This window comes from Mus caroli, unplaced genomic scaffold, assembly GCF_978045245.1.
Source record: "Mus caroli unplaced genomic scaffold, Mus_caroli_1 scaffold_17, whole genome shotgun sequence".
NCBI classification, from domain to species: Eukaryota; Metazoa; Chordata; class Mammalia; order Rodentia; family Muridae; genus Mus; species Mus caroli.
Window position 1 is genome coordinate 75,586,940 of NW_028227272.1, and position 26,485 is coordinate 75,613,424.

The following is a 26,485-nucleotide window of genomic DNA, read 5'->3' on the forward strand; positions in this document are numbered from 1 at the left end:
GTGAGGCAGCTGTTTGCTTAGTCAAATATTATTTATGTTCAATATTAAAAGTCTGACCCATGCCCAGATACAGACTGCCGACTTCATGGCAGAAACTATCTTGATGCATGAGGGGCTGCCAAGTCACCGAATGGGTTTTCTTTCCTTAGATTTCTGCAGGCAAAACCTATCTACCACACAAATACATTCTAAGCACCAGCTAAAAGTTCATCGTAATTTTGCACTAGCTTTTGTGTTATCATTAACTTAGTAGTTAAGAATATGAAACCAAAGTAGCTTATACTATCCTTTTTATTGAAGAATTTTTTGGGGGGTGGTGAGGGTGGTGCTGTAATCTTCTATCCCTTTAGATTTTTAAAACTTAGAAAAGTACCTTGAAATGCTTTTTCTTTTCTTTCTTTAATGGTTTTTTTATTATTTTTTGGGACTAACTTCAGTGATGTGGATAGCAGATTTTGGACAGTTCGTAGATTACGGGGACTCCATGTGAAGTGGCACACATAATAATTTTATTTTTTCCCCCAAAGGAAGACCCGTGCAGTCTGAAGATAGTTGACCTACTTTGTCCAAAACTAACACATCCAAGAAAGTCTTGAGAATTAAGAAGCAGGGCAGGGCTTCTACTTTTATGGAGACTGACACATAAAAACTAGAATAGTATTTTCTTCCTAAGCTAATTCAGCATTGCTTTCATTAGAAAACAATAATGTGCTTTGTTTACTTGGATATTTGCTTTAAAGGAACGATTAATTCCACTTTCATATGCTGTTAAATAGTTAAAACAGCTCAGCTAGGTAGACTGCTTCTCCGAATACTATCTGAAACACATTTATCTTTGGAAAGAAAGATAAGTTATAAAAACACCGTATCGCCAAAATGCAGCGATCTTGACATATTCACACAGGAAGTGCAAATACACATGGCCATTCAAATACAGACTTATAAAGACAATGAAAAATACCCAAAATAGCAATTCTCTATATAAAATTTTATATTAAAATATTGCTCATAAATAAGGTGATATCATGAATTCTATTTCCCTCTTAAAAATTCTCTCTAGTAGTTTAGGTGAATATAAGACCTTACTAGGCTTCTATTGTTTTGACAACTGAGTTACAATAAAAATTGGTCAATAAAACACTGTAACAGAATATTTAAGTAGTCACATATGATAAAAGTTAGGGAGGGGCATATAGTAATTATAAGAAGTCCCCCAATGAAGCCAAATGATTGATTAACCTGGACTAGAGTGATCTGCTTTATTAGATAAAGATAATGAGTATTATCTTATGTTTTGCAAGTACAACAACCATAAAAATGGACCATGACTTCCTTGCCATGTTTTCTCGGTCCGTATGCTTAGTAGAGCAGTAGAGGATAAAGCAGGGCAGCTACGTTCCCTTCAGTGGTTCATGGGTAGGTGTGACCTCGTCCCTGTCCGTCCCACTTGGAGGCATGGCAACTTGGAGCAGTTCTTGAGGAGTTGCTCGATAGCCACGTGACGGACATGGAGCTCTGACACCAGAGAGTCCTTCTCTTGCACCTGGTGTGTTAACTCTTCAAAAACCTCTGTGAAGATTTGAAAAGCAATTTCGTTTTTAGTGCACAGAAAGCTAACGCTAAGGCTCCATCTTCAGTAAACACAGGTACAATGCATCAAGCCATTTTTAATAAGGAACGTTTCCTTCTGAGCCTATCAGCGTTGATCACTCTATCACACTTCATAGAGGAAACTGCGATGCTGTCTGTTCTCCACTCCACCAAGTGCAAGAAAGATTCTAAGTATATACCGCAGGAAAAGTGGCCACCACTTGAGTCATCTCTCTCCACTATAACCAATAAACCAATCAGTACATAATGATCTATGACATAAATGTTCATTAATATCCAGGTCTAGAAACTCCTCAGACTTGGAACAGACTACCTGGATTTTTAAAACCTGGTCTCCTACGATTAGGAGAGAGACCTGAGTCAGGCAAGTAATCCAGACCTAGGACTTGAATTTTCTATTATGGGTAAGATCAGTGATAAATGTGACCATCTACAGACGAGGTCCTATTTGTGAAGAACGCAGAGTAGGCGTGAACTGGGATCGTCAGTGCAAGTTTTAGTGCTTTTCAGAAGCTGTGTGCTGAAAGCTTTGCACTTGAGTCTCCTACTGTCTGAATGCATAACCTCTGGAAGTGACTTAAAGGTCTTCAAAGTATAACTAACTGCTTCACTTAAATGGAAGGAAGCTGGAAGACATGACAATAAATGCAGATGATGATGATGATTATTATTATAGAAAATCCTGATGTCTTTATGGACAAAATACCATGTTTTGTTGGGAATCTCAAATATTCCATGCAGGTGTGCTGAGGTGGGCCCAGAGAGACAGAAACAGGGAATAAGGAAAAAAATAGCTATGTTTTAGTAATAGTTGCATCAGATAACCATAGGAAGTTATCTTACTACGTTTGATGGGTTTCAAATAGTTCATAGTTTATACAGATAACCAGGGCTAGCACTACTGCCTTAAGGAACTATCAGGACGTATATCCCAGAGTGCCCGATGCCGTGAGTGGCCCTCGATGAAGTCGATGATGGACAAAGGCAGAGGTTACCTGCGGTCTCTATTCTACTTAGGTTGCTTTTCCTGAAGGCCCCAAAGAACTTAACCTTTCCTGTTTGCCTCCCAAACCTCAACAGGTCTCAATGTGTAATTCCCTAACTTCAGTGCTGCAGATGCTAACAATGTCCTGTCACAGGGGAGAGTCGGTATCGGCATCTTTCCACATAACAAGCATTGAGACAGAGTCTTTACCCTGGATTCGCTGTTGGAGCTTCGCACTCAGTTGTACTACTTCAGCAAGAGTCATCGAATTCACTGAAATATGAAAACACAGTTAGCTGTTACCACACACAGCCTCAGAGAGCAAGCTGCCTGCCAGCTTCTTAGGTAAAGAACGGGCAGTGAAGTCCCTCATTCAACATTCAACCGAACGCCAGGTTTTGTTCATTGGTTCTTAAAGGGTAGCAAATTCTAACCACAAAACCCTCATAGGAAACACATACTGGAACATCCTCCATCCTCCACAGGAAACAGTTTGAAAAAATAAAGGTGGGTAGTGTGCCCGTTGGATTCTGGTCTCTCCTACTTCCATCTTCTGAAGTCCCAGCCACTGTCCATCCACACTGACTTTATTAGGCATTAATCAAGTCATGTGAAATGTCTAGCTAGCAAAACAACCTTGACATGAAGAATCAAGAAGTTGTCTAAAGACATAGTCAAGGACCCTTCTGGATCTAAAATCATTTCATTTAAGCCAATTAAAGTCACCTTAGTGAGATTTTGTAGAAAAGATGCAGGCAAAAGCAGTCATTTTAAAATTGAAAACAAACGCCCATGTTACCTTTTAGGCTTTCCGTAAATTGTCAGATGTCTGTCTTTAAACTGACCACCCCTGGGCCAGTTAGTCTTATAAGGGGTTAGCAACAGGACAATGTATACCGGCCAATAGTTCCAGTTACATAAACAGAAGGAACCCTGAAATTTCCAATCAGTTTGCTGATTCCATTCCATTTGGTCACTAACAAGGGCAAAATAAATGATAGTGGCAATGAAATGTGGTGTGTAATGAAATATATAGTTAAGAACCCTCCAAAGAAGTTAAGATATCTCACTTTTGTTGAGGTCAATTTGTCACTTAAAATATTATGTTCACTAAATCTGTAATCCGCTGTTGTAATTCTATACATACAACATAGACACACAGACACACGCATGTGTAGAAAAACAAACAAACCCCAAACCAACTACCACCCAACCGTCCGTCCCCCAAAAAGGTCAAACCACATACTCTTCACCTTTCTTCATCACACACTACTCACTCACATTCTTCACGGCTGTAACGTGGATTCTGGGTCTGGATATTCCCGTCCGGAACAGAGCTTGTCTCTTCTGTTTTCTGTGCCTGGTTGTGACTGTGAGTCCACAATGCATCTGCGTCTTCCAATATACCCAGCCCGAAGTCTGTATTTTCCCTGTGCTCCAGGATTCTTTGCGCATAGCTTGAGATGCTGCCTGTGTTTCTGGCTGAGCCTTTTGCCGAGTACTTTGGCACCTGAGAGTCAAACTGTGGGAGCAATTTCTTCTCTGGCTTATGCCTGAAATTCAACAGGGGATGCTGGGAAGTTTTGGAACACTCGGAATCCAAATCCAGATTTTTATTTTGGGCATACTGCACAATCCAGTTTATCTTCTTACTCACGATGGTTTTAACCCCTTCGTAAGTACTTTTGGAAAGCTTGGAACGAGAACAATCCTGGTTTGCTATTAAATGGTATTTTTCAAAGCAGTCTTTATGGCCTCTCAATGATTTGGTGTGTAAAAGATTAGACTTTGGCACTCCTAAAATGACAAGAAGACAATGAAAACTCAAAAAATGTTCACATTTTCTTAAGAAAACATTAGTTTAACTACAAAGGAGTTTTAGTGAAGTCTTGATAGAATTCATCTGCAAATTTGAAGCAGATAAATACTCAACGTAGCCTAATCTGTTTCCGTTTAACTTTATATGAAAAATATTGTTATTGAGTTACTGTACATTTGCACTCCATGTGTGTGTATGTTCTCATAGACTAGTATGCTGTATGTGTGGAGGCCCAAGTTCAACCAAGTGTGTGTCTCTCTTGGATTGCTCTCCATCTATTTCTTAAGTCAGAGTCTTACTGAACTTGGAATTCAGTGGAGAGTTGGTCTGGTCCATGCCCCGCCCCAGCCCTCACACACTTATCCACGCATTCCAGGAATTGGAATCAGGGCCCCATACTTGACTGAGCCACATCTTCAACTCAGCAGCACTGTTTGCCTGACCAGAAAAGACTTTCGAAAAATGTACTGATACAATTGGAGTCTTCGTCCGGTGACATTTTAATGCATACAATATAGAAACACACACTATGGGTCCCAGCGATCATTAATCTTTGTACATATTTACAAAGCCTTCTTTTACAACGTTCAATGACAAGAATGCTCAGGGGTTGGGGAGATGCTTCGGCGGACAGGCTTGGCGTTCCTGTGTTGAGGATCCGAGTTCAGATCCACAGAACTCACACTGAGCTCTGGCCTCATCAGGAGACCTGGCCTTAGGAAATAGAGAGTGATCTTAGGAAATACTGAACATCAACCTCAGACTCCCTCGTGATAGATACACTTAGGAATCTGCACACATGTGAACACATGAACACAACTGTATACACCTCAACCATGTCTGGCACCCCCAAACTTCCCCCACTCCCAACAAAAACACAGGCTAATCCAGGCTGCAGAGCTGGCCCCTGAGTCATGAGAGTAAGAGAACTGGCCATGTTCCCCACTGGCTGTAACAGTCCAGAGAGCAGGCCCTGCAACTTGCCTGGGCAGCACAGTAGAGCTGACCCTGCTGGTGTGGGTGAGGATGAGCCAGCTCCGAGGGCATGAGATTGGCAGAGCTGGCTCTGTCCCTTGCTGGCGGTGGCATTAGATGGGCCAGCCCGGGAAGGGCAGGAGTGCTCGCCCCAGCGGTGTGGTTGTGGGAGAGTTTGGTGGGACAATCTGCTCAGAGAGAGCTAAGGTCCAAATCCGGTTTGAATTGACCCAACTCCACATCTATCCCATCAACGAATGGCTGGAGTGTGTGGAGTCCCAGATTTAATAGGACATAATCTCCACGACACAGGGCAACAACAGCTTATCTGAGGGTCCCAGTGATTTTCTGGTATTGATGGTGTACAGAACTCAGAGACCTCGTTCCACACCAACAACTCACTTTGATGAACATTTGCAAGCCAAGAAATGTGGACTAAAGGGTAAACTGTAAGACACACTACAGCTTCCCAAACCAGATTTTTTTTTCCTTTTGGCAGGGAGGTTGCAAGTGTGGAGGTGGGTACAAGGGGAGGGGGAGATGAGTGGAATTGGGGTACATGATGGGAAACTCACAAGGAACCAATAAAAAGTTAAGAAAAGAAAACCAAAGCAGAGGATGGATATACGCTAATCACATTCTTTATAGAAAGTGTATTATCAAATCCACACTCTTGTCCCATTCCCTCATTTCCAATCCCTCCCCCATTCTTCCACCACCAGTCCACTATTCTTCCCTAACTTTTCTCTAAAACTCATGTCAAGCCCACTTAATACTTCTAGCAGATGCACGGGCACAGCTTTTCTTTATGTGAAGAAAATGGCCTCTGCCACCAGTCATCTATTGTTAACAGTTCTTCAACTATGAAAGAGGCATCATGACACCCTCTCCGCTCTCCCACCCAGCTGGGCTTTGGTTTAACCTTGTGCATGCTGTCATAGCAGCTGTGAGTTCATGTGTAGAACTCTCACATCCCAAACAAAAACAAACAAACAACAAAAAGGAAAAACGCACCATTTCACTATAGGCACCCACTGCCTCTAGCTCTTCCTACCCATCTTCTGAAATGATCACTGACGTGTGACATAGACGTCACGCTTAGGGTGTCTCTTACTCTCTGTCTTCTGACAGGTTTTGGGTCTCTGGGTTAATGGCCATCTATTGCAAAAATAAACCTTTATGATGAGGGCTGACAAATTACTGATCTATAGGTAGAAAGATAAGTAGTATAGGTAAAAAGATGGCCTAATACTATGTTCATTTATCAGATAGTAGAGGCTTCACCTCTGGGACCTAGACTCTACCAGCCATAGGCCTATGATTTACAAGCCCAATGTATGAGATTTGGTACCAGGCATGAGTTTGTCTTACAGAACTGGCCTTAAAGCAGAGCAAAAAAGATTGGTTACTCTCATAACACTGTTGCCGCTGTTGTAACAGTGGGCATTATTTTGCCAGGGCAGCCATTACAGTTGGATAAGAGTAGTTAATACTTTTCTCCTCTGGTAGCACGCACAGTACCTTCCAGCACTATGTAGAACACACAGTACCTTCCAGCACTATGTAGAACACACAGTACCTTCCAGCACTATGTAGAACACACAGTACCTTCCAGCACTATGTAGAACACACAGTACCTTCCAGCACTATGTAGAACACACAGTACCTTCCAGCACTATGTAGAACACACAGTACCTTCCAGCACTATGTAGAACACACAGTACCTTCCAGCACTATGTAGAACACACAGTACCTTCCAGCACTATGTAGAACACACAGTACCTTCCAGCACTATGTAGAACACACAGTACCTTCCAGCACTATGTAGAATAGACAGTACCTTTCAGCACTATGTAGCACGCACAGTACCTTCCAGCACTATGATGATAGTCAGCAGGGATGAAGCATTGGGCTTTGTACCAGACTGATCAATGTCAATATCCTGTAATGTCTGAGGGTCTATAGGACTTCACTACTAGTTACACTCTCTCTCTCTCTCTCTCTCTCTAATATATATATATATATATATATATATATATATATATATATATATATTTAACCCAGAGACCCAAAACCTGTCAGAAGACAGAGAGTAAGAGACACCCTAAGCGTGACGTCTATGTCACACGTCAGTGATCATTTCAGAAGATGGGTAGGAAGAGCTAGAGGCAGTGGGTGCCTATAGTGAAATGGTGCGTTTTTCCTTTTTGTTGTTTGTTTGTTTTTGTTTGGGATGTGAGAGTTCTACACATGAACTCACAGCTGCTATGACAGCATGCACAAGGTTAAACCAAAGCCCAGCTGGGTGGGAGAGCAGAGAGAGTGTCATGATGCCTCTTTCATAATTTTCATTCATATATATATATATGAATGAAAGCCTTATCAATATAGTGAACTCCTTCATTTATTTTGTAAGAGAAATTAAAATGTCTATACTTTCCGCAGTTCAATTTTACACTTATTAAAACTGATCAAGGTAATTTTATCTTCTAGAAGGAATGAATCTCACACAACACTCATACAGCACTAAATACATTAGCGGGTATAAATTTAACTCACAGGTATTCATGACACACTAAGAATAATAGAAATATTTTGACTCCCTTTTTACAGTTATCAGGTTTTTTTTGAAGCTTTTCAAAATATAGCATACATTTTTCAAAATCAAAGGGTATTTCAAAATAGTCCTATATTTTTATAATGCAAGACATAGTATTCAAGCCAAACAGTGCTCCCTCTATACTGAAGGTAAGTCACGCATGGAGTTTTAAATGAATGCCTGCCAGAAGGATTTTTATCTAAATTTGCATGAAAATAGAGCCAGGAGACCCACTGAGATGCGAGGTTTAAATGACAAAAACCATCAAAACACATTTCAAGGACCATAAAATGTTATATTCCTTATTCTCTCCTAGGTTCAAAAGCTCAAGCTGTAGTTTTGGTAATCGAACTTGAAAGTCTGGTGAGTAACGAGATAGGTGGAAGATTTGTGTTTCAGTGCTATCAAGGAAGGAATAAAAGTGTACCGCCAACCAACACCAGGACTTCGTCAGCTGGCCCCAAATCCCACGCCGGGTAGGTAGCCCATCAGCCCCACACCCTGGATACGTGCTTTGTATAACCTACAACTTTTGCTGTAGATGGTCCTACTGTAGGCTCGCTGAATTCATTATGTCGACATGAAACTCCTCTGCTTCCATTCTCAACACTGAAACCCCACTCACTCTGGGGGTGTGGAAACCCCTGACTGTTCGGGAAAGATACTGGAGCATTTGTTCTGAGAGCGGCTCCTGTCCCATGGTTAGATGCTCTGCTCCTCATCTTAAAGGGGTTTCCTCCTCCTCCTCGTGTTCATCTGTAAACATCTTAAACCCTGCTGCACCCACTGCACCCCTGGGAATTATCCACTCCTAGCTAGTCCTCCGTTCCTCTAAGAAGCTTTCTCTAACCAACACACCTAGGTTAGCTTCTTACACCTGCCTGGTCTTACGCCTGCCTCTCCGTTGGCTTTTTTTTCTTGCCAGCTAAGTTCAGTGTAGAAAGGGGCCATTATCTAGCTTACTGATAGGCATCCGGGAGTCTTAGTTTCTGGCACTCCATAAAAAGTAGTTAAATGCATCAGAGAAAGTTAAGAGTATTTAAAACGCAGCAGCAACAATGATAACCATATATATGCCTTATTTTACCAATGGTCACGTATAGACTACTTCACTGCGGTCTTACCCATCTTACTTAAAGGGTACTGGGAAGTCTGGGCAGCTTACTCAGGGGATAATTAAGGGCATCTTTCAGTGACATCATTCCTATACTTAAGTCCAGAGGGCTGACAGTCTAAGAAGGGGTGAATGGCACGAATACACAAATAGATTCCTCTGCTATCAGTCTGCCAAGAAAATCATAAGGTTTACTTCATTATATATTTTAAACAGCCATTAACATAAATATACAACAAGGGCTGATTCACAGAAGCTACCACTTGTTCAGGGACACCTGATCTTTTAACAGTTTAGGTCAAATTATAATAAAAACTTAACGCCACTGAATTTTAAAATTCGATTTGAAAATATTTGTAAGCAGACTTTAACTATCCCATTTGATAGCAAATTAAAAAGTAAAATAATACCATGATGACCTTTTACCATTCATTTTTAATATAGAAAAAAAATGTCTCAATATAATAGCAACATGCCCATCTTAAGTGATTGTGGTTTTTCCAATTTACCATTTCAAATTAGCATTGGAGAAGTAAGCACTTCTATCATGATAAACCTCAGGATTGAAGATGTACTGGAGAGAAGCTGAGGCACATCACTTCAAAAGGATACTGAGGCCGTTGGTGAAGGTCTAACCTTGGTTGCAGTGGAGACACCAGTATATTGGAGATGCAGGATTAGAGGGCATTTCCCAAGGCCAGCCGGAAGTATGGAATGGAGCTGTCCTGAGCCTCCAAGATTGACATTGAGAAGTCGAGCTGCTAAAGGCCTCTGGTGCCAAGGTCGTAAGTGAGTTAGGCACTGAGCTACCCAATGACGGAATGACACTGTTAGACTTTGCTTTTCTTTAAGTGTGCCTTATGGCCTTGTCCTTCCTTCTTGGAAGTATTGAACGGACTTTGGATTTATTTTCCAGGAGCCTAAACTTAAGAGACTTTGTAACTTTAAAGAGAAACTGAACTTTGAAGTGATGGGAATTTCTTTTTTAAAACAAAACAAAACAAAACCAAAAAACTAAGACTTTTAAGGCTGTACAATTATTTTATACCATGATATTATCATAAGATCTTGGGGAACAAACAAGAAAGGAAAGGTTATAGTTTAAAGTGCTGTGTAAAAGCTGGCAAGGAATGGGTTGTCATAGCTTCAGCTGCCAACTTGACAGAGTTGACAAATCAATAGAAAACAAACCACAACACAGAACTTTTACTTAAGCCTTTCTTCTGTGTTCTAAAACTCTCCTGATAACCCATCTGGCAGGTTGTTCTAACAATCAGTTTCTTTCTCTCTTTAAAATAAAACTGCTTATATCAAAGCCCATAGAGGGCCCCAAACTAGTCAATTGTGAATATTTACCTGTAACTGCCACTGTCACACTTAAAATTGAGGGTATCCCTGGGCTTTTACTTAATCTGCTTATTGTGGGAATACAATGCCTCTTTCTAAGAGAGACGATACTCCCAAAGTCATTTTTTGAAAAGCCATAATTGCCAAAACTCTTAATATGTTGTACAACCATCCATCCATCCATCCATCCATCCATCCATCCATCCATCCATCCATATATTCATCTATCAGTTCGATCTATCTATCTATCTATCTATCTATCTATCTATCTATCCATCCATCCATCCATCCATCCATTCATCCATCCATCCATCCATCCATTAATCCTTACCTATTGCAGATCCTCCTATTTATGATAGCTCACAATGAAATCGACTAAGCAGTCTTTTCTTGGAGGTGTGCCAGCTGGTGCTGTCATGAAGCCTGGTCTTATACACACTGTCCTCACACATGTCACACAGCTTTGCCTCGTGTATTCCTCAGTCACATTATCTGTCTACCTAGGGTACACTTACTTATCAACTGGACCCTGATTTGATTTTGTGGGGTTTCTTATTAGCAGGACTGTGGAGGTTTTTTTTTTCCCTTACTCAGATGAGAGAGTTATGACTTAAGGTCCAGGTTATTAATATTAAGTAAAATAATTTAAGCATATCACCTTCAAACAAAACAACTATTTGTGTGGTAATAATCAGTAGTATTGCTTCCATTTTTTTTTAAATGGAGGTCCATATTGGAGGTTAGATAATTTCCAGAATTCAGAGAGATTTGTTTTGATAAATGCACCTTGGCTGCTAAGAGAGAAGTGCTTGTACATGCTAAATAATACCATGCTTGTTTAAGCAACTGTTAATTATAAAAATGACTGGATATGCATACAGCTGCAGTAGAACAGATTAAAATGAATGAAAGTGCACTTCTTTACTTTTGAGGAGCAGATAACGGAAGAGCAGCCCAGTCTGTAGAGGTGGTGCCCTCACAGGGCCAATACCACACACACACTTTTTGTTTGGTCTCTGAATATCTTAAAAGAGGAAAAAGAAAAAAACACTACACTCACAAGCAACTCTTGATTGCTGTTGTTAAATCAGGTCAGCCACCAGCTTGTATAGAAGGCGGGCAATTTCATGGGAACAGAGACCACATTCTTCAAATCAAGACAGTCCATGCCAGTGCCTGACTGAAATCACATACATCTGTGTGACCTCAAAGGTTCTCTCTTTAATGTATGTTACAGCTGTAGTCGTATTCGTCTAGATGGACTGGTTAGAACAATGTTTGACACACCCAGTTTGACTATATTACCATGCATCCATTGAGCAAGCACTGGGCAAACTATGGTTGAAAAAGATATTACCAATTGTTGCTGAACACTGCCAAAGTGTTTGAGTTGTCTATCCTATCATGGAACTAAAGGAGAGAAGGCAGGCCTGGATCTAAATAGGTCCTTCCTAAACTCTGCAGTACAGGTCCCTTAGAAAGCTTTTGTAGTGCCTGCAGTGCCTGCAGAACAGTATGAACAAGGAGAACCCTATTCTTTGCCCTCTCGGATGTTTAGCTAATTCAAGTGACACTTAAATGACTAAATAAAGCCTGCTGTGTTCAAGGTCTTGACATTTGAAAGCAAGGTAACCCAGCATCTCTGTACTGGGTAGCAGATGGAATTCTTGGCGATCACGTTGAGTCAGCACGCAGACAGGCTCAGCCACCGTCCAGTGTATTTGAGAACCACCGACTTAGGAGAGACATACAACAGGTGGCCCTATAAGGGAACAGATTCAGCTCAGGGCTGGTTGTGCCAGGCTCAAGTTTTTATGTGCTAAGAGGATTAGGCTGATAATCAAATCAGCCTGCTTCCAATAAATAAAACTATGAGGAAGAACTTCAGCAAGCCAAGAGTGCAGAGAAGTCATGTTAAAATACAACCCGCAACATCAAGTACCAGGGAAGCCAAAGGAGAAGTGGGTTCATGTATTGACAGTGGGCAACGATTTCAAAACCAAATCAATCAAACAAATAAAAATCCTCTCTCCCAGTGAATTCTACTTTTTCATTTTAACAGTTGGGGAGTTAGGAAAACACACCTACATAACAACTGTTTAGGACTAAAAGAGTACAAAAATCTCATATTCGATTCGACTCTCTAATTTGGATTCTTACTATTTTTTTTTTAAACCAGTAATAGCCAACAGAACTTTGTGTGATGGTGGTTATATTCCACCTAGGCTACTAAATACTGTAACCATCAGCCACATTAATATTTAATATTAGAAATGAGGTTAGTGTGACCTGGGCACTCAACTCTGAATTTATTTCATTTTCACTTATTGAAATTTAACCACACTGGTCAGGCTGCTGACTTGGCCAGGACAGCTCATGTACAGACAACTGATTAAGAAAAGAGACTTAGTAAGAGAACGTGGATGAAAGCCACTACCATCTCTTTGAAAGCGTCACTGTAATGGGGTATACCAAGTTCGAAACCACACAGAATAAAAAGGGCTAGGTTTGCTTTTCAAGAACATTAAAACACACTAAATTCAGATCATTTAAAGTGGTACAATTAAATTAAATTACACCATATGAAGTTTTAAGCCAACAATCCAGGTTTTTAATCCTCCATATTCAAGTTTTTCACTAAATAGATTTCATTTCATTGTTGTAACATTTATGCTATTTTTGTATGTGAGGTTACCATATAAAGCAAAATTAAGTTATAAAGCAACAGAGCATAGTTCTGGGTACAACAGACTTGGCAATTTTAACCATCCACTGATGTGGCATATAGGTATCCTAACTTTCAGAAGATTGACAGTGTCTCAATGCTAAAATTATAAAGATGAATGTTATTTGAAGATAGCCTGAAATACACTTTCATAGTAGCAACCATGAATGGGGACAAGCCAGCCAGACCCAGAAGTGGATTTGAAACTGTATTGGTTTGTTTATGCTTGGGCTAGGGAGTGGCACTATTAGGATGTGTGGCCTTGTTGGAATAGGTGTGTCACTGTGGGTGTGGGCTTTAATACCCTACTCCTAGCTCCCAGAAAGTCAGTCTTCTCTTAGGGGCCTGCAGATGAAGATGTAGAACTCTCAGCTACTCCTGCACCATGCCTGCCTGGATGCTGCCATGCTCCCACCTTGATGATAAATGGACTGAACCTAGGGACCTGTAAGCCAGCCCCAATTAAATGTTGTCCTCCTAAGAGTTGCCTTGGTCACGGTGCCTGATCACAGCAGTAAAACCCTAGCTAAGACAGAAACTAAGATGAACTGTGGTTCATCTTCTCAGTTACTGTCTCTTCAGCCAAGGTTTGGACTGAGAAACTGACTTTCTTAACAGGTAGGAGAGACAAAGTGACCCCAGATTATTACTATAAAACAGTAGTTCTACAACTCCATATCTTTGCTTACATTTGAACCAGACCCTCACGTTCCAGGTAAGTATTTTTTGAGTGTTCTGTAACATCCTCCAATTATGCTGTGGAAAGCTAAAGCTAAACCTGTGTTTTAGACCAACCTGAACCAAACGGATGTGGCATTTTGGCAGCAGACAATTCAGCTTCCCTTTTCTTTGCTCAGTCATACAAATGTTTCTTTTTATAACATTTCTCAACAGAGATGAACACAGGAACCAATTAATGTTGGAGCAGCGACCCACAGACATATATTTTATCTTGGGTGGCATAACCATCTTTAAGTAGTGTGGCTACCTGTCATAACTACCTCATCATAATTCTAGGGTAAAAAATAACTTTGAGCTAAACGAACAGGAGAGAAAACTAAGGGAAGCCAACTGATTGCACGATGAAACAAGAATGGGTTTTAAATGACAGAGTGCATGGTATCAACTTAGTGGTGGGGAGACATGAAAGCACACGATAAACCTACCTTCAGTGCCCACATCTTCTCCTGGGAATTTAAGCTGCATCACAACAGGAATTTCAGCAGGCAAGGGAAAGAGCCGTGTCACAGTGTCTCAGCACCGCTACACTGGAAACTAAGCAAGCAGTTCTCAAGGCCATATGAATACTTTAAAAAAGCTGATGTGTTAAAGAGTGACCTACTGCCTGGGAAGAATGCTCCTCATGTTGTATATGAAGATACTGGGTGGTAATGGCGTGGGCACTAACTTTCCTTTTATAAGTACAATTTCCCTCCCCACATTCCTTTGCCCAGAAGATTCAGCAGTAGAAACTCTGAGATCAGTAAACACACTGGGTGGTTATGAACCCCCCCTACTCCCTTTCCTTTCTGTATTTTGACTATTTTGTTTGAGAAGAACAATGCCGCTTACATTTTTTTTTTCAAGATAGGGTTTCTCTGTATAGCTCGGGCTGTCCTGGAACTCACTTTGTAGACCAGGCTGGCCTCGAACTCAGAAATCCACTTGCCTCTGCCTCCTGAGTGCTGGGATTAAAGGCATATGCCACCACACCTGGCTGCTGCTTAAATTTTAAGTAGGAAAAATTCAAAACACCACAGACATTTCTGAAAAGAAACACAGTCTGGTCTGAGAATGAACACCGGTGTTCATTTGGTCAAGACAAACTGGGCTTAGGTTCTGGGCCATGTTTCAGCCAACTAAGAAAGACACGAATGACAAAGGCACTGGAAGGGACAGACCCATTCATTCTTAAAGCATATTATACTAAAACTTCTGTTGAGTTCTTTCTTGGCTAACACTGCATCTAGCAGAACATTTAACCTCAAGGGTATACAAGCGACCCCCATCCCCCCTAGATGTAAAATCATAACCAAAATAGTTTTACTTACCTGTCAATCCTTGGTGGAAAGCCAAGAAATAAAAGGGGCACTGGGGAAAAGTTGCTAAGTGAACAGGGCGTACACTGTCTGCTGCTTTCGGCTTAAAACAACCAACACTGCCTGGCCCTGCTGCAGGAAGAGGGGGGTCAGATGCAGAGGTGGAAAACCTGTGACAGAAAGGCCAACTCCTCAGCAATTCAAACTTCAACATCCACAGAACATGAAGCTACGGTGTTAATGGAAAAGGGGCCCAGTAACCCAGTAACAGCAACGCCTAGGAGAAATTGGACTCCTTCAGCCCAAACCACAGGACTAGCACGTCATCACATACTACACCCCTACACTAACACACACACACACACACACACACATACACACCCCTAGATCCATCAATTCTTCTCTGCCCAAGCAAGGCTACTCTCCCTTCATGGTCTTATTCATGAGTCTTCCTCACTTCATACATACTCCAAGAGCTCAGCAATTACATTCAAGGAGGAGAGATACATAGTATTTAGGGCACAGGGAATGCATGAGGTCACTAAAGGCATAAATAAAACTAAGACAGGAAGAAGGCAATGGAGTCTAGAGTTACGCTGGAGGGCGGATGAGAGGCAGGGGTTAAGTTAAGTTAAGAGGGCTCCTGGAATCCTGGGCTTGGTAGTACAGGATATATATATATATATATATATATATATATATCCCAGCTATGGAAGAGGTTGCCTTAGGAGGTTGGCAAGTTCAATGTCAGCTTGTCTTACTGCACATTCAAGGGCTGCCTGGAAAACTAGTGAGATCTCACCTGAAAATTAAAAAACAAAACAAAACCAAAACCCCCCAAGAACTAAAAAACAAGAGGTGGGATACAGTTCATTGATAGTGCAAGTCAGATATCTAATTTAAAAAAATACTCTCTATGAACTCCGAATTAACTAAACCAAAAGTAGCTAATCATGTTATACTTAGCACGCTGCATCCGGGAGCTAAGAGCTTGACCCGGAAGAAATGGCAGGGGAGGGCTCACTGACGAGTCATAACCAAACATATGCAGGATGAGGCTTGTGTTTTAAAGAGTCTTCTTGGTCGTAGAGACGGAGAGGCCTCGGTGCGGGTGTTGTGGTGAGCAAGAGGAGAGGAAATAAATGGCTTCTGAAGGAGAACCCATGAGGGAGTAATGCTGTGACAGAGGAACAGCAGAAGCGGAAGTGAGAAGCCTGCTTCCGGAAGTGAGAAGCCTGCTTCCGGTCTGCAGCTGACTTGCCTTTGCAAATGAGAAAACTATTACCTGCTGCGGTGCAGGGCAGAGAGCAGTGCTGCGACTCCATTTCAGCCCTAACTCTTCACTTCCTGCCCTCATTTTCTCCACAGGCCAAGATTCTGTGCGTGTGATAACAGAAATCACCTTTTAGTCCCGAGTGGTTGACTTTTATCTAACATCTGGGGAAACTTGTTCATGATTTCAACCGTGACACCTGTTATCAGCTGCTGGAAATAATAGTACTTTCTGTTTGGATTCAATGTTTTTGTATGTCTCGTAACACATTTCACTCCTGGCTGCTGGGATGAATCGACCATGATTTTGCGCTAGAGAGTCATTTTTTATGCATTTGTTATTAATAATTATAATATTATTATTAATAGAGTGCTCTGGGTTGCGCGGTCCACGTGCTTGTCTTGATCACCGATTTCAAAGCAGTCAAGATTATCTGCAGTGAGTGCCTACGCGGCGGCTGCTGCATCCAGAAGTAGTGTTTGCCTGTGTCAAAGGAGCCTAGAAAAGCATTCCAAGACAGCCTGCTCAAACACTGCTTTTATACTTCTAGTCAACTAAAATAACTAGACACAACTGTTAGTGCTAGCTGTACTGTGGTGTTATTCTGAAAGGAAGACAAAGCTCTTTGGTTATATTAGTAAGACTCACAGCTGTGAGCAGATTCCAGAAAGTCCTTAGGTAATTTGGTAAATAGACCAAAGTTTCCTTGTGAGTCGGTTTAGAAGAAAAATCTTAAAGGCAATTCTCTTAAGTTCTTCTGACATGGCCTTAGTAGGAACAGAATGTCATGTCCCAGGAGACATGGGCTTAGGGCTCGTTTGTGTAATAATATACATATTTTCAGTCCTTCAAGGAATGTCCTCCTGGTTCACATTAATGATGGCCATGATAATCCCAGACAGCATCAGTCCAGGAGGCTAAGGTGTGGCTAATGTTTTAGCAAGATGGTAAATGCTGGACCTTCAGGACAGCCCTTAAGGCTGCGGAAAACACGACTCTAAAGACGTGAATTCGGAATTATATACATTTCCAACTATGCAAAAATATAAGGATGAAATGTGAATTGTTATAAGGGGTTCCATGGATCTAAAGAAACAGAGGCAGCTATACTATGAGCCGGCTTGTCAGAAAGATACAAAGACAGGCAGATACAAATGCAGGCAGATTCCTGAGTTCAAGGTCAGCCTGGGATGGAGGAAATTTAGGTCCAGGTGTGTTAGAAAAGGTAATTTCAGGACTGGGTCCCCCCCAGCTAGCTGACTGTGCTTAACAGAGGCAGGCAGATCTCTGACTTCTTTTGCAATGTTAAAAGAAAATGTGAGTTTCCTGTCTTCTAAGAATTAGGGGGCTGGGGGCACGGGATGCAGATTCATAGGATGGTCAAAGGGAAACCTGAAGTAAATGACCGGATTGATATGTAAAATAAAGACTGGGTTTATGATCTGCAAGAGAAGAGATATCCAGAGAATTTTTTTAGAACAGCAAGAGAGAACTGCCTGGAGAAGCGTCAAAACACAGAGAGAAAGCAGATCAGAGAGAAAGACCCCAGAACAGAGAGATGGCAGGCAGGGACGCTATCTCCAGCAGAGCACAGGCCGCCAGCTTCAACCCACGATTTGATTGTGAGTCCTTTCTTTCACTGCTCCCTTTCCTCAGAACCCGTCTCCAAGCCGAGGCTGGTCCTTAGCATTCTTCCATGTTAATTCACAAATTAACCACTCAACCACTATTCTGCTAGTCCTTCTGTGCTGGCTGAACATGCGCTGGTCTTTACGGAATTACATAGGAAAAGGAAATGGTGCAGGAGACAAATATACCGGCAAGTCCCTGCAGCAGTAAAGTGGACAGGTTTCCACGAAGATGAGGGTGCAATGGAAGGTTCATACTGAAGCAGAGGCAGTGATATATACGCCTTTAATCCTGGTAGGTGGGAAGCAGAGGCAGGTAGACCTCTGCATGATCAAGGCCAGACAGGCCCGCCAAACCTACACAGCAAAATCCCATCCTGAAACAAGAGCAGAGAATAAAACAGAAGGGAGGGATGGCATACAGTCTGCTCATCTGAGGGAGCTTTTTTGTTTCTGTGAGACAGGGTATGGAACTGTGTCTTTTTTTGGTTTTTCGAGACAGGGTATAGCCCTGGCTGTCCTGGAACTCACTCTGTAGACCAGGCTGGCCTCGAACTCAGAAATCTGCCTGCCTCTGCCTCCCAAGTGCTGGGATTAAACGCGTGCGCCACCTCTTAAACACAATCTCAAACACACCATAATCTTCCTGCCTCAGACTTCTGTGTATGGAAATTATCTGCGCAAGCCGCAAAGCCCAGACCAGAAATGTAACCTATTAAAGGACTTTGACTGCACAGTCCTTTTGTGGCGGTAACCCTCCTGCATCATTCCACGAGGTGTATAAGACTGTACCATCTCCATGCTTCACCTCCAACAGCAGACAGGAGGAAGGATTCCAGTCCAAAAATGACATATGGCGTAGAATAATTTACCTTCAGACTCGCAGTCTCAGGTGCTCACAGATTATACAAGTGAAGATGTTTAAAATTAGCTGCAAATGTAGATGATTTGAGGGGAGAGAAATAGAAGACAATCTGCTAGATATTAGCAGGTACAAGGTCACAAGGGACCAGGGTTGAGGCTAGGCGGGCTAGGGCAAAAACACGCCAATATAGTTTTATCGAACAAAACAAATGCAACACAGTGGGAAGCAGCCTGAAGGACTAACTATAGACAATGGGAAAACCCGATGAGGAGGGACTCTCAGTAAGGAGTGCCAGTCACTATCACAGAAAGGATATCTCCATTACAGGGAAGGTGGCACTAATTATAGAGAGAATGTCACTGCCATAGAGAAGGTGCCACTCACTGCCCTAGGGTGTCACTATCAGAGTGTGTGATCTACAGTTAAAGCAACGCATGTATAAGAAAGTCAAAGAAGTGTCCTTTACCCAGTGGCCACAGCTGTATCAGTGCTGGCCTCGGAGACTTACCTGGGTCTGAGCTCCAGTGTGTCTTTTACTATCTAAGTGACTGGAGGACAACTCCACTTGGGTTCCTTCATTTTGTCACACACAGATGAGGATAAAATTATTTCTGCTCGGCCAAGATGGGAGAGATCTACGTTTGCTATAACAACTGTTAGATTTCACTTGAGATCAGTTCACAATGTCAAGGTTTCCAATCTCCACATTTTTCCTTTTCTCTCTTTCTTTTTTTTTTAATTTTTGCTGCAGTTTATCACTGAGTGAGAGGAAGTGTTACTCATTTCCTGTTGCCTATGCAGAGGAGAGTGAAGCTCTCCACAAACGGAGTGCTTACTTCAGATGGGCTCAGTCTCACGGCACTGGGGATTCCTGTCTGTTGGCCCGGTTCAGGACTGTGTATCCCTGTGTACTTTTGCAATGGTTCTGTTAGCTGAACCTCATTAGAGAAGAGAGTGGAAAGTGAGCTGAAATCAAAGGATGTTTCCAAAGAAACAGCTGTAATCAGAAGGGCGCACGATAAAGGCTTGTCTGAACTGAACCCCACATGGGCGGAGCTAGGTTCAGATTCTTACCCCTGACCTACTTACAGTGGACCTATTTTCATTACATAAACTTTTCTCCTTGACTTTCTAGTCTCAGTTTGAAAATCTAGGTTAAGTTTTAAAGTCTGGATTACCCACAAATGTTGGTTGGTCATGATGGTTTCATCGTTGTCAGGATTTGGTTTGGACCTATGTAACAGAAGAGTCAACGATTATGGAGTGGGTATTTGTCGTATAAAAACAAGTCGGGGGAGGGGGCATGGCTCTGTCAGTAAAGTGCTTGCCATGCAAGCATGACAAATGTTTGCACCCTATCGAAAAAGCTAGGTTTCGTGGCATGGCCCTCAGACCCAGAGCTAGAGAGGTAGACACGAGGACCCCATGTCTCATTGGCCAGTCAGTGCGGCTTGTCCATGAGCTCCACGTGAGACTTCAGGGAAACTGACATTCAGTGAAAGACCCTGTTTCCAAAAATAAGGTAGAGAGTGACTGAGGAAAGCCCCTGGCCTCAACCCTTAGCCTGTACCTGCCCACCTGTGTAACCCAACGTGTACAAACACGTGCCCCAAACAGAAGCTGAGATAGAAGTCTGGGGTTGATAGCGCTACTCCTTGGGCAGAAAGACCCAAGCTTTTGTTTCTTTCTCTTTTGCTTTGCTTAACACATAGTTTCCAATATCAGGCTTGTGTCACAAGCCTGGGAGGGAGGCTGAGGTTACCCCTACCATTATTTACTTATTCCCCAATAGAAGAGAAAGGGTTGTGTCAACATTGTCTCCTGTGTGGAAAGGAAGCCCTCCCTTAGTGCCACCAAGCGATTTCCTGACGTTATGTTCACTATGTTTAAGAGTTGCTGCTCCATGTAAGATTGATGTTTTACAAAGGTACAGTGTGTATTAAGGAGGCAACTAATAAGATGGGGTATACAAATACTTTCCCCCCAATATTAAAGGTTTCATCATATTGAAGGCAAAACCGTTTCCATTTTGGTTGAGATCAATTAGTGCTCAGATCAATCTTCAGCCTTGGGGCTGAACTGCTTCAGTCAAAGCTCGTTGAATAATGATTGCATTGTGAAGGCCAGCATGTAGCCATACTTAAAGGGGTCTTGTCAAAAAGCTGTAAGGATTTTCAATTTTTTTCTTTGTCCTAGCTCAGTCCATAAAACACCGTAATTAACCCAACTCCCAAGGAGGAGTGCCCCAGAAACTTATTACTGGGTAAAAACAAATGAAATTAAATCTAAGTAATTTGCTGGTATATTTTAAGCTTGGGACGATTCCCTGGTTTGTTTCTGCCTCTGTTTAGGAGAGACTAATGGCTCCCCTCTCCTTGCGTATCTCTTCAGAGATGGTCAGCTGCTGAGACCATCAGCTACTTTTGAGGCGATTTATTTGGGGATTAAAAAACAAAGAAAGAAAGAAACAAACAAAAAAAATCCAGCAGTTAAGAGAAAGATCACAGAAAGTATAGGAACAGCAATGGGCTTTATGGTTAGATGAACTAAAAATGGCATTTTAAGTTTATCTTGTAAACATTTATTTATTTTGATTTTAAGTGTATGGGCTTTTGCTTGCAAGTATGTATGTGCACTGTATGTGCCTGGTGCCCACAGAGGCCAGAACGTGGCATCGGGTCTTCTAGAATTAGAGTGTGAGATGGTTGTGAGCCATCTTGTGGGTACAGGCAACCAAAACTCTGCACTCCCTGGCTTTCCAGTTCCGTAACTAAACCTTGCTTTCCTATAGTGAACACCCTGTAGATAACTAAACCAGCAAGCAGCAAGTACTGTTAACACCTGAGCCATCTCGCCAGACCCTGGTTTTAGTTAACCTTAATACGTGGTAGTGCCTCTATGGGATGGGACCCAGGCTGTGGTCAGGTGAAGTTTGTTGCTTCCTGGCCTCAAGCAGTGGATCTGTCTGCTTGAGCAGAAAGGCGCTGGCATTTACAGCAGGGCATGGAGGAAGAACAGACGACCTTCAACACTAAACAAGCACTTCTGGCTTTCAGGTGGAAGCCAAGGATTTCATACCAACCAGTGATGAACAAAGTTATGATAAGAAACCCAGGATGGATGAATAGTTAAGGCAGACACTGGGCTCGCCTATGCTTTACTCGGAGAAAATACAGATTTGATTTGATTTTTCCTGCTAGAAAGATTCAGGAACCTAATTTACTTCAGTTTTCATGAAAGGACAAGAGATTAGGGAGAACAGACGACAGACTACGCAGAGAAGCCAGACACACGCTTGCTTGTCAGCTAGCAAAGCCAGCTTAGATGGGAACCGAACTGGTTTAGTTATCTACAGTTGTATCTATCACTGCAAGAAAGCTTACGTTACTTATCTGAGAAGCAGAGTAGCTCCGGCCTTCGGGGATCCACTCCCAGGACGGTTACTGCCTTCTGTACATTACGGGTTTTTCACTGCAGGCCCCTAAGACCTGGCTTCTGTTTAGGGACTAGAAGCAGTTTGGCTATTACGTAGGTTAGAGAAGCTACTGCAACAAACTAGATGCCTCTACGTGTACTTGATCAGTAACACTATGCCAAATCTTAGAGTGCCTTAGGACTAGATTGGGGCCTAGCCCTCCGCTTGTGCGCCTATCTCCTTAGCTCCCACGTGCATAAATTATCCTGAAGGTGAGTTATGGGCTCGAAAGTTACCCCTGGGAGCAGCTAATGTCCCTTGAAAGACATTTTTAGGTTTTTGAAGAACAGGACCACGCTTTGGGAACATGAAAGTTAAGTCAGTACCCACTCTCCTTCTAAATAGTGTGAAACCACAGGAAAAAAGACAACTCAGAGCCATGCCTAGAATACAGAGTCCCTCCAGTAAGAGCAGCCTGTGTGAGGTCAATCCCCTTTCATCCTTTGTCCTCGTTGCAGAAGTACACATGAGCACATGGCTCTTAAACAAGAGGCTCATTATTAGGAGGCTAGTGCTGATTTCATGTAAACACTCTGAAGTGTATATAATGGCGTTTTATTTCAAATGTGTGAACTAAAACCTAGCCCAGCTGTGGTGGTCCTCCAGGCATTGCATGTCACTTGGGCTCTTTGCAGAAAAAAAAAAAAATGTTTGAGAGGAAAATTTAAAGTCTCTTAGTTAACAGCAACATCACCACACTCCAGACAAAACTTTACTAAACCTGTAAATGTCCTATTCAAAGGTCCCTCTTACATCCCAGTTATAGAAAGGAAACTATAATAACTCAAGTCACTGACAAAGGTGAAGAATATACCCCATCTTCACTTTTTCCCACTGGTTTTAAAAACGTGTGAAATGTGTGTGTGTGTGTGTGTTGTGTGTTGTGTGGTGTGTGCCACAACTCACACACGGAGGTCAGAGGATGACTTGAGGGACCCGGTTCTTTCCTTCCACCCTGTGAGATCCAGGAATTAAACTCAGCTCCTGAGGCTGGGCATCGAGTGTCTTTCCCCGCATCCTGCCATCTTGCCAGCCCTCCACTGATTTTTTTTAAAAACAAGACTTGGGTGGGTACTGATATAAAAACTGACTTTGGTGGAAATCTTTCTTGATCGTCCCACAGCAGTAGGACAATATTAAACTAAACAAATGTTTATAACAAATAGCTCATCAGCGCAGTAACAATGGAAATCCATTTGTGAGCACAAGGAACTGACACTCCAGACAAACCGAGGCGGCTTTTGAACTCCACCTTTAACACACACAGAGGATGAAACAGTTCTAATCCGGATTGAGAACCGTTTTTTGTCTTTTAGACTAATAGACAACTACTATTTCAAAAAACATAGCACCGGGGTCATGTTTACACATCAAGAGCTACAACGCTCACAGTTAGTTAAAAGGCGTCTTCAGAAGGGCCAGGAAAGCAATAATGAAAACTGAGGTCTCTCAGTAGTAAAATTTTATATGGCATGATGATTTACGTATCAGGAAGCACCAATTAGGGAAAGCTGGCTGAATCAAAAACCAATTAGGATTCAGGAGGAAGGATTTCCAGCATCTATCCCACAGTTCACTACCTATTGACAGTAGATGAGTGGGATTGAGGTCACAGCCACAAGAACTAGAATGGCCGAGCTTTGAAGCCTGGGACTACCAATTACTAGCGATGTGCCTTCAAACTGCACTCCTCAGGTCTCTCAGCTTCTATTCCATCACATTCAAACGAGTCATCATAGCAGGCATCCCAGAGCTATTTTGAATGAAGATAATCCAGTAAGACGCTTAGGGCCGGGCTTGGCACAGATGTGCTCCCAGCAAACATTTGCCTGGCACAGAACAACAGCTTGCGGATGCCACTCCAGCAACCTGGAGCAGCCCACCCACCCGCCAGACCTCAGTTTCTTCCAGACAACACAGAGGCTGCAAGCTGATCGTGTCTGATGATGCCTCTGCCCTTCTAAAATGTAAACTTCCAGGAGGTGTGAGAACACACAGGGGGAAAAAAAAAAAAACTGTTTCCAAAGAGCAGAAGTGTGCCCTCTCACTGAGGCAACAGAGAACATAAATATAAACTCCACACACACACATAAAAAAAAAATCATCATTTCTAAGTCACGCTTTTAAAACTAGGTGTAATCACTACATTTACTAAAGCCAAAGTAACAAGCATACTATTTAGCCCACAGAAACTCCATGATGCTCCAAGACACACACCATTTGGAAGCTACAACATTTCTGAGGAACAAGTCCTAACAGGAATGGCAAAGTCTATGATCTCAGTGCAGGAGTGTGCTTAGCAAAAAGGATACTTTGTCCCTCTTAATAGGAAAAAAAAAAAATCATGAAAATCTTTAAAGACAAAATGAAATGTTGTTTTGAAACCAAGCCCTTAAGCATCTAGGTATTTCAAAAATATCTAGTATCTAGTAAGGTCTTTCTCCACTGACACATTAGAACCTCAAAATTCAAGTTATACTCAAATTTTTATTTGGGGGGAAATTTTAAGATTCTTCTTCAGTGTGACTCATAGATACCCCAAAAGACTTGGGGTTTCACTGTGACAATGCAAATAGAAAGCTCACAGCCCATGTTTCCTGGAAACATCTAGGACCCAGTTATCTGTGTACCCAACAGAACCTTCAGCAAAAGGTTTAATTTCTCAAGCATTTCTTTTACACTTCTCACAATGATACTGGCATCGAAAGAATTCAAAAGCCGTTTTGGTTTTTTAAAGGTTATTAATATTAAAGGAAGTTATTTGAAATCTGATATAAACAACTTAAAAAAATTAAAAGTTAGTTAAAATTCACCACATGATGGGAAAAATAGAGACTAAGTTTGGCGGAAAGGAGTAAAATTACATCTGCCCACGTGTACGGTCATGTTGATTCTTAATACAAGAGAGCCATGTACTAAATAAATATCTAATGTGTATCAGACAATACCTGCACTTCATTTCATATTAGTTAAAAGGAGCTTAACATTCTGTTATAAAGACAAAACATTTCCCTCGACTCATAACTATTGTGAACTCTCGCTTCATTTCCAGAAACCCTTAGCAGATCCTCACTCAGCACAATCTCTAGGCTTTCAAGCAGTTGCAGTGTTACCTCCAAGCATCTCAGCGTTAAGTTGTGCAAAGTAGTGCGCGGCACGCAGTTAAAACCGCAGAATCCTTACCCTCGAGATTTAGCTCGAAGCAAATGTGGCAGAAGGAGAGTGTGTCTTTGTCTGTTCCCAGTTTACAAACACTGCAAATGTTGTCATCATTCAAGTCAATGTTTACAAACTGCTCCTCTTCGTTCATAGTGCCCCTATGAGGAAAGAGAAAAGGGCAAGTTACACAACGGCAAAAACTTACTTATGGCCTGCAGTAACCGACCAAAAAAAAAAAAAAAACCCAAAAAACGAAAAAGGAGGTGTTTGCAACAGCCCCATCAGGCAAGCATCGCCATGCTTGGAGTTACAGTATCACAGTTTTACTGCGAAAAAGCAAAAGGGCTACCTAGAAGAGACACCCGCCGCCCGGGTCGCGCCGGCAGACACCGGGCCTGTCAACCAACTTCGGGTCGGTCGCGGTGGCCAGAAGGAGCCGCTGGGACGCGGCTTTGCCAACTTCTGGGTGAGCGCCTGGAGGCGTCCCGCTAACTCGGTTACCCGCTCCCTGGCTCCGCCGCGGCAAGACGCACGTGGGGACGGGGACACCCGGGAAGGATCGGCTCACGTCGGAGACTCCGCGGCCACGGACCGGAGGGTCCCGGGGGCGCCAATCGAGGATCGTGGGCGTCCGGCACGGCGTGGGATCCGTCTCGTCTGTCCGTCCGTCCGTCCGTCCCGGCACTGGTCCTGAGCACCAGAGCGGCTCAGAGAAGGACCTCTACCGTCCGGCTCCGCGGGCCACCGTCCGCGCGCCACGATCCGATCCGCACTATTGTTTCCGCCGCCGCCGCAGCGCAGACAGCAGCGCGCTCCGCCCCGCCCCGGCCGCCTGCGCCACCCGGAGCCGCCCACGGGGAGAGCGGCCGGG

General features: G+C 42.6%; 1 protein-coding gene across 4 annotated transcripts; it reads right to left on the bottom strand.

The window, feature by feature from the left end:
- Nucleotides 1-273: 273 nt before the first annotated feature.
- On the bottom strand, nt 274-26,434 carry CUNH21orf91 (chromosome unknown C21orf91 homolog). 4 transcript variants are annotated; one of them, XM_021184819.3, is made up of 5 exons: nt 26,183-26,434; nt 25,639-25,772; nt 3,878-4,393; nt 2,807-2,869; nt 274-1,569 (listed from the first exon to the last, which is right to left on the bottom strand). In XM_021184819.3, the coding sequence occupies exons 2-5, from the start codon at nt 25,763-25,765 to the stop codon at nt 1,403-1,405; spliced, it is 873 nt and encodes a 290-aa protein (XP_021040478.2). In that variant the 5' UTR covers nt 25,766-25,772; nt 26,183-26,434; the 3' UTR covers nt 274-1,402. The 4 variants fall into 4 exon arrangements, with proteins under 4 accessions (XP_021040478.2, XP_021040479.2, XP_021040480.2 ...); XM_021184820.3 differs by having other exon boundaries at nt 26,148-26,327; XM_021184821.3 differs by having other exon boundaries at nt 26,207-26,311.
- Between the last annotated feature and the right edge of the window lie 51 nt (nt 26,435-26,485).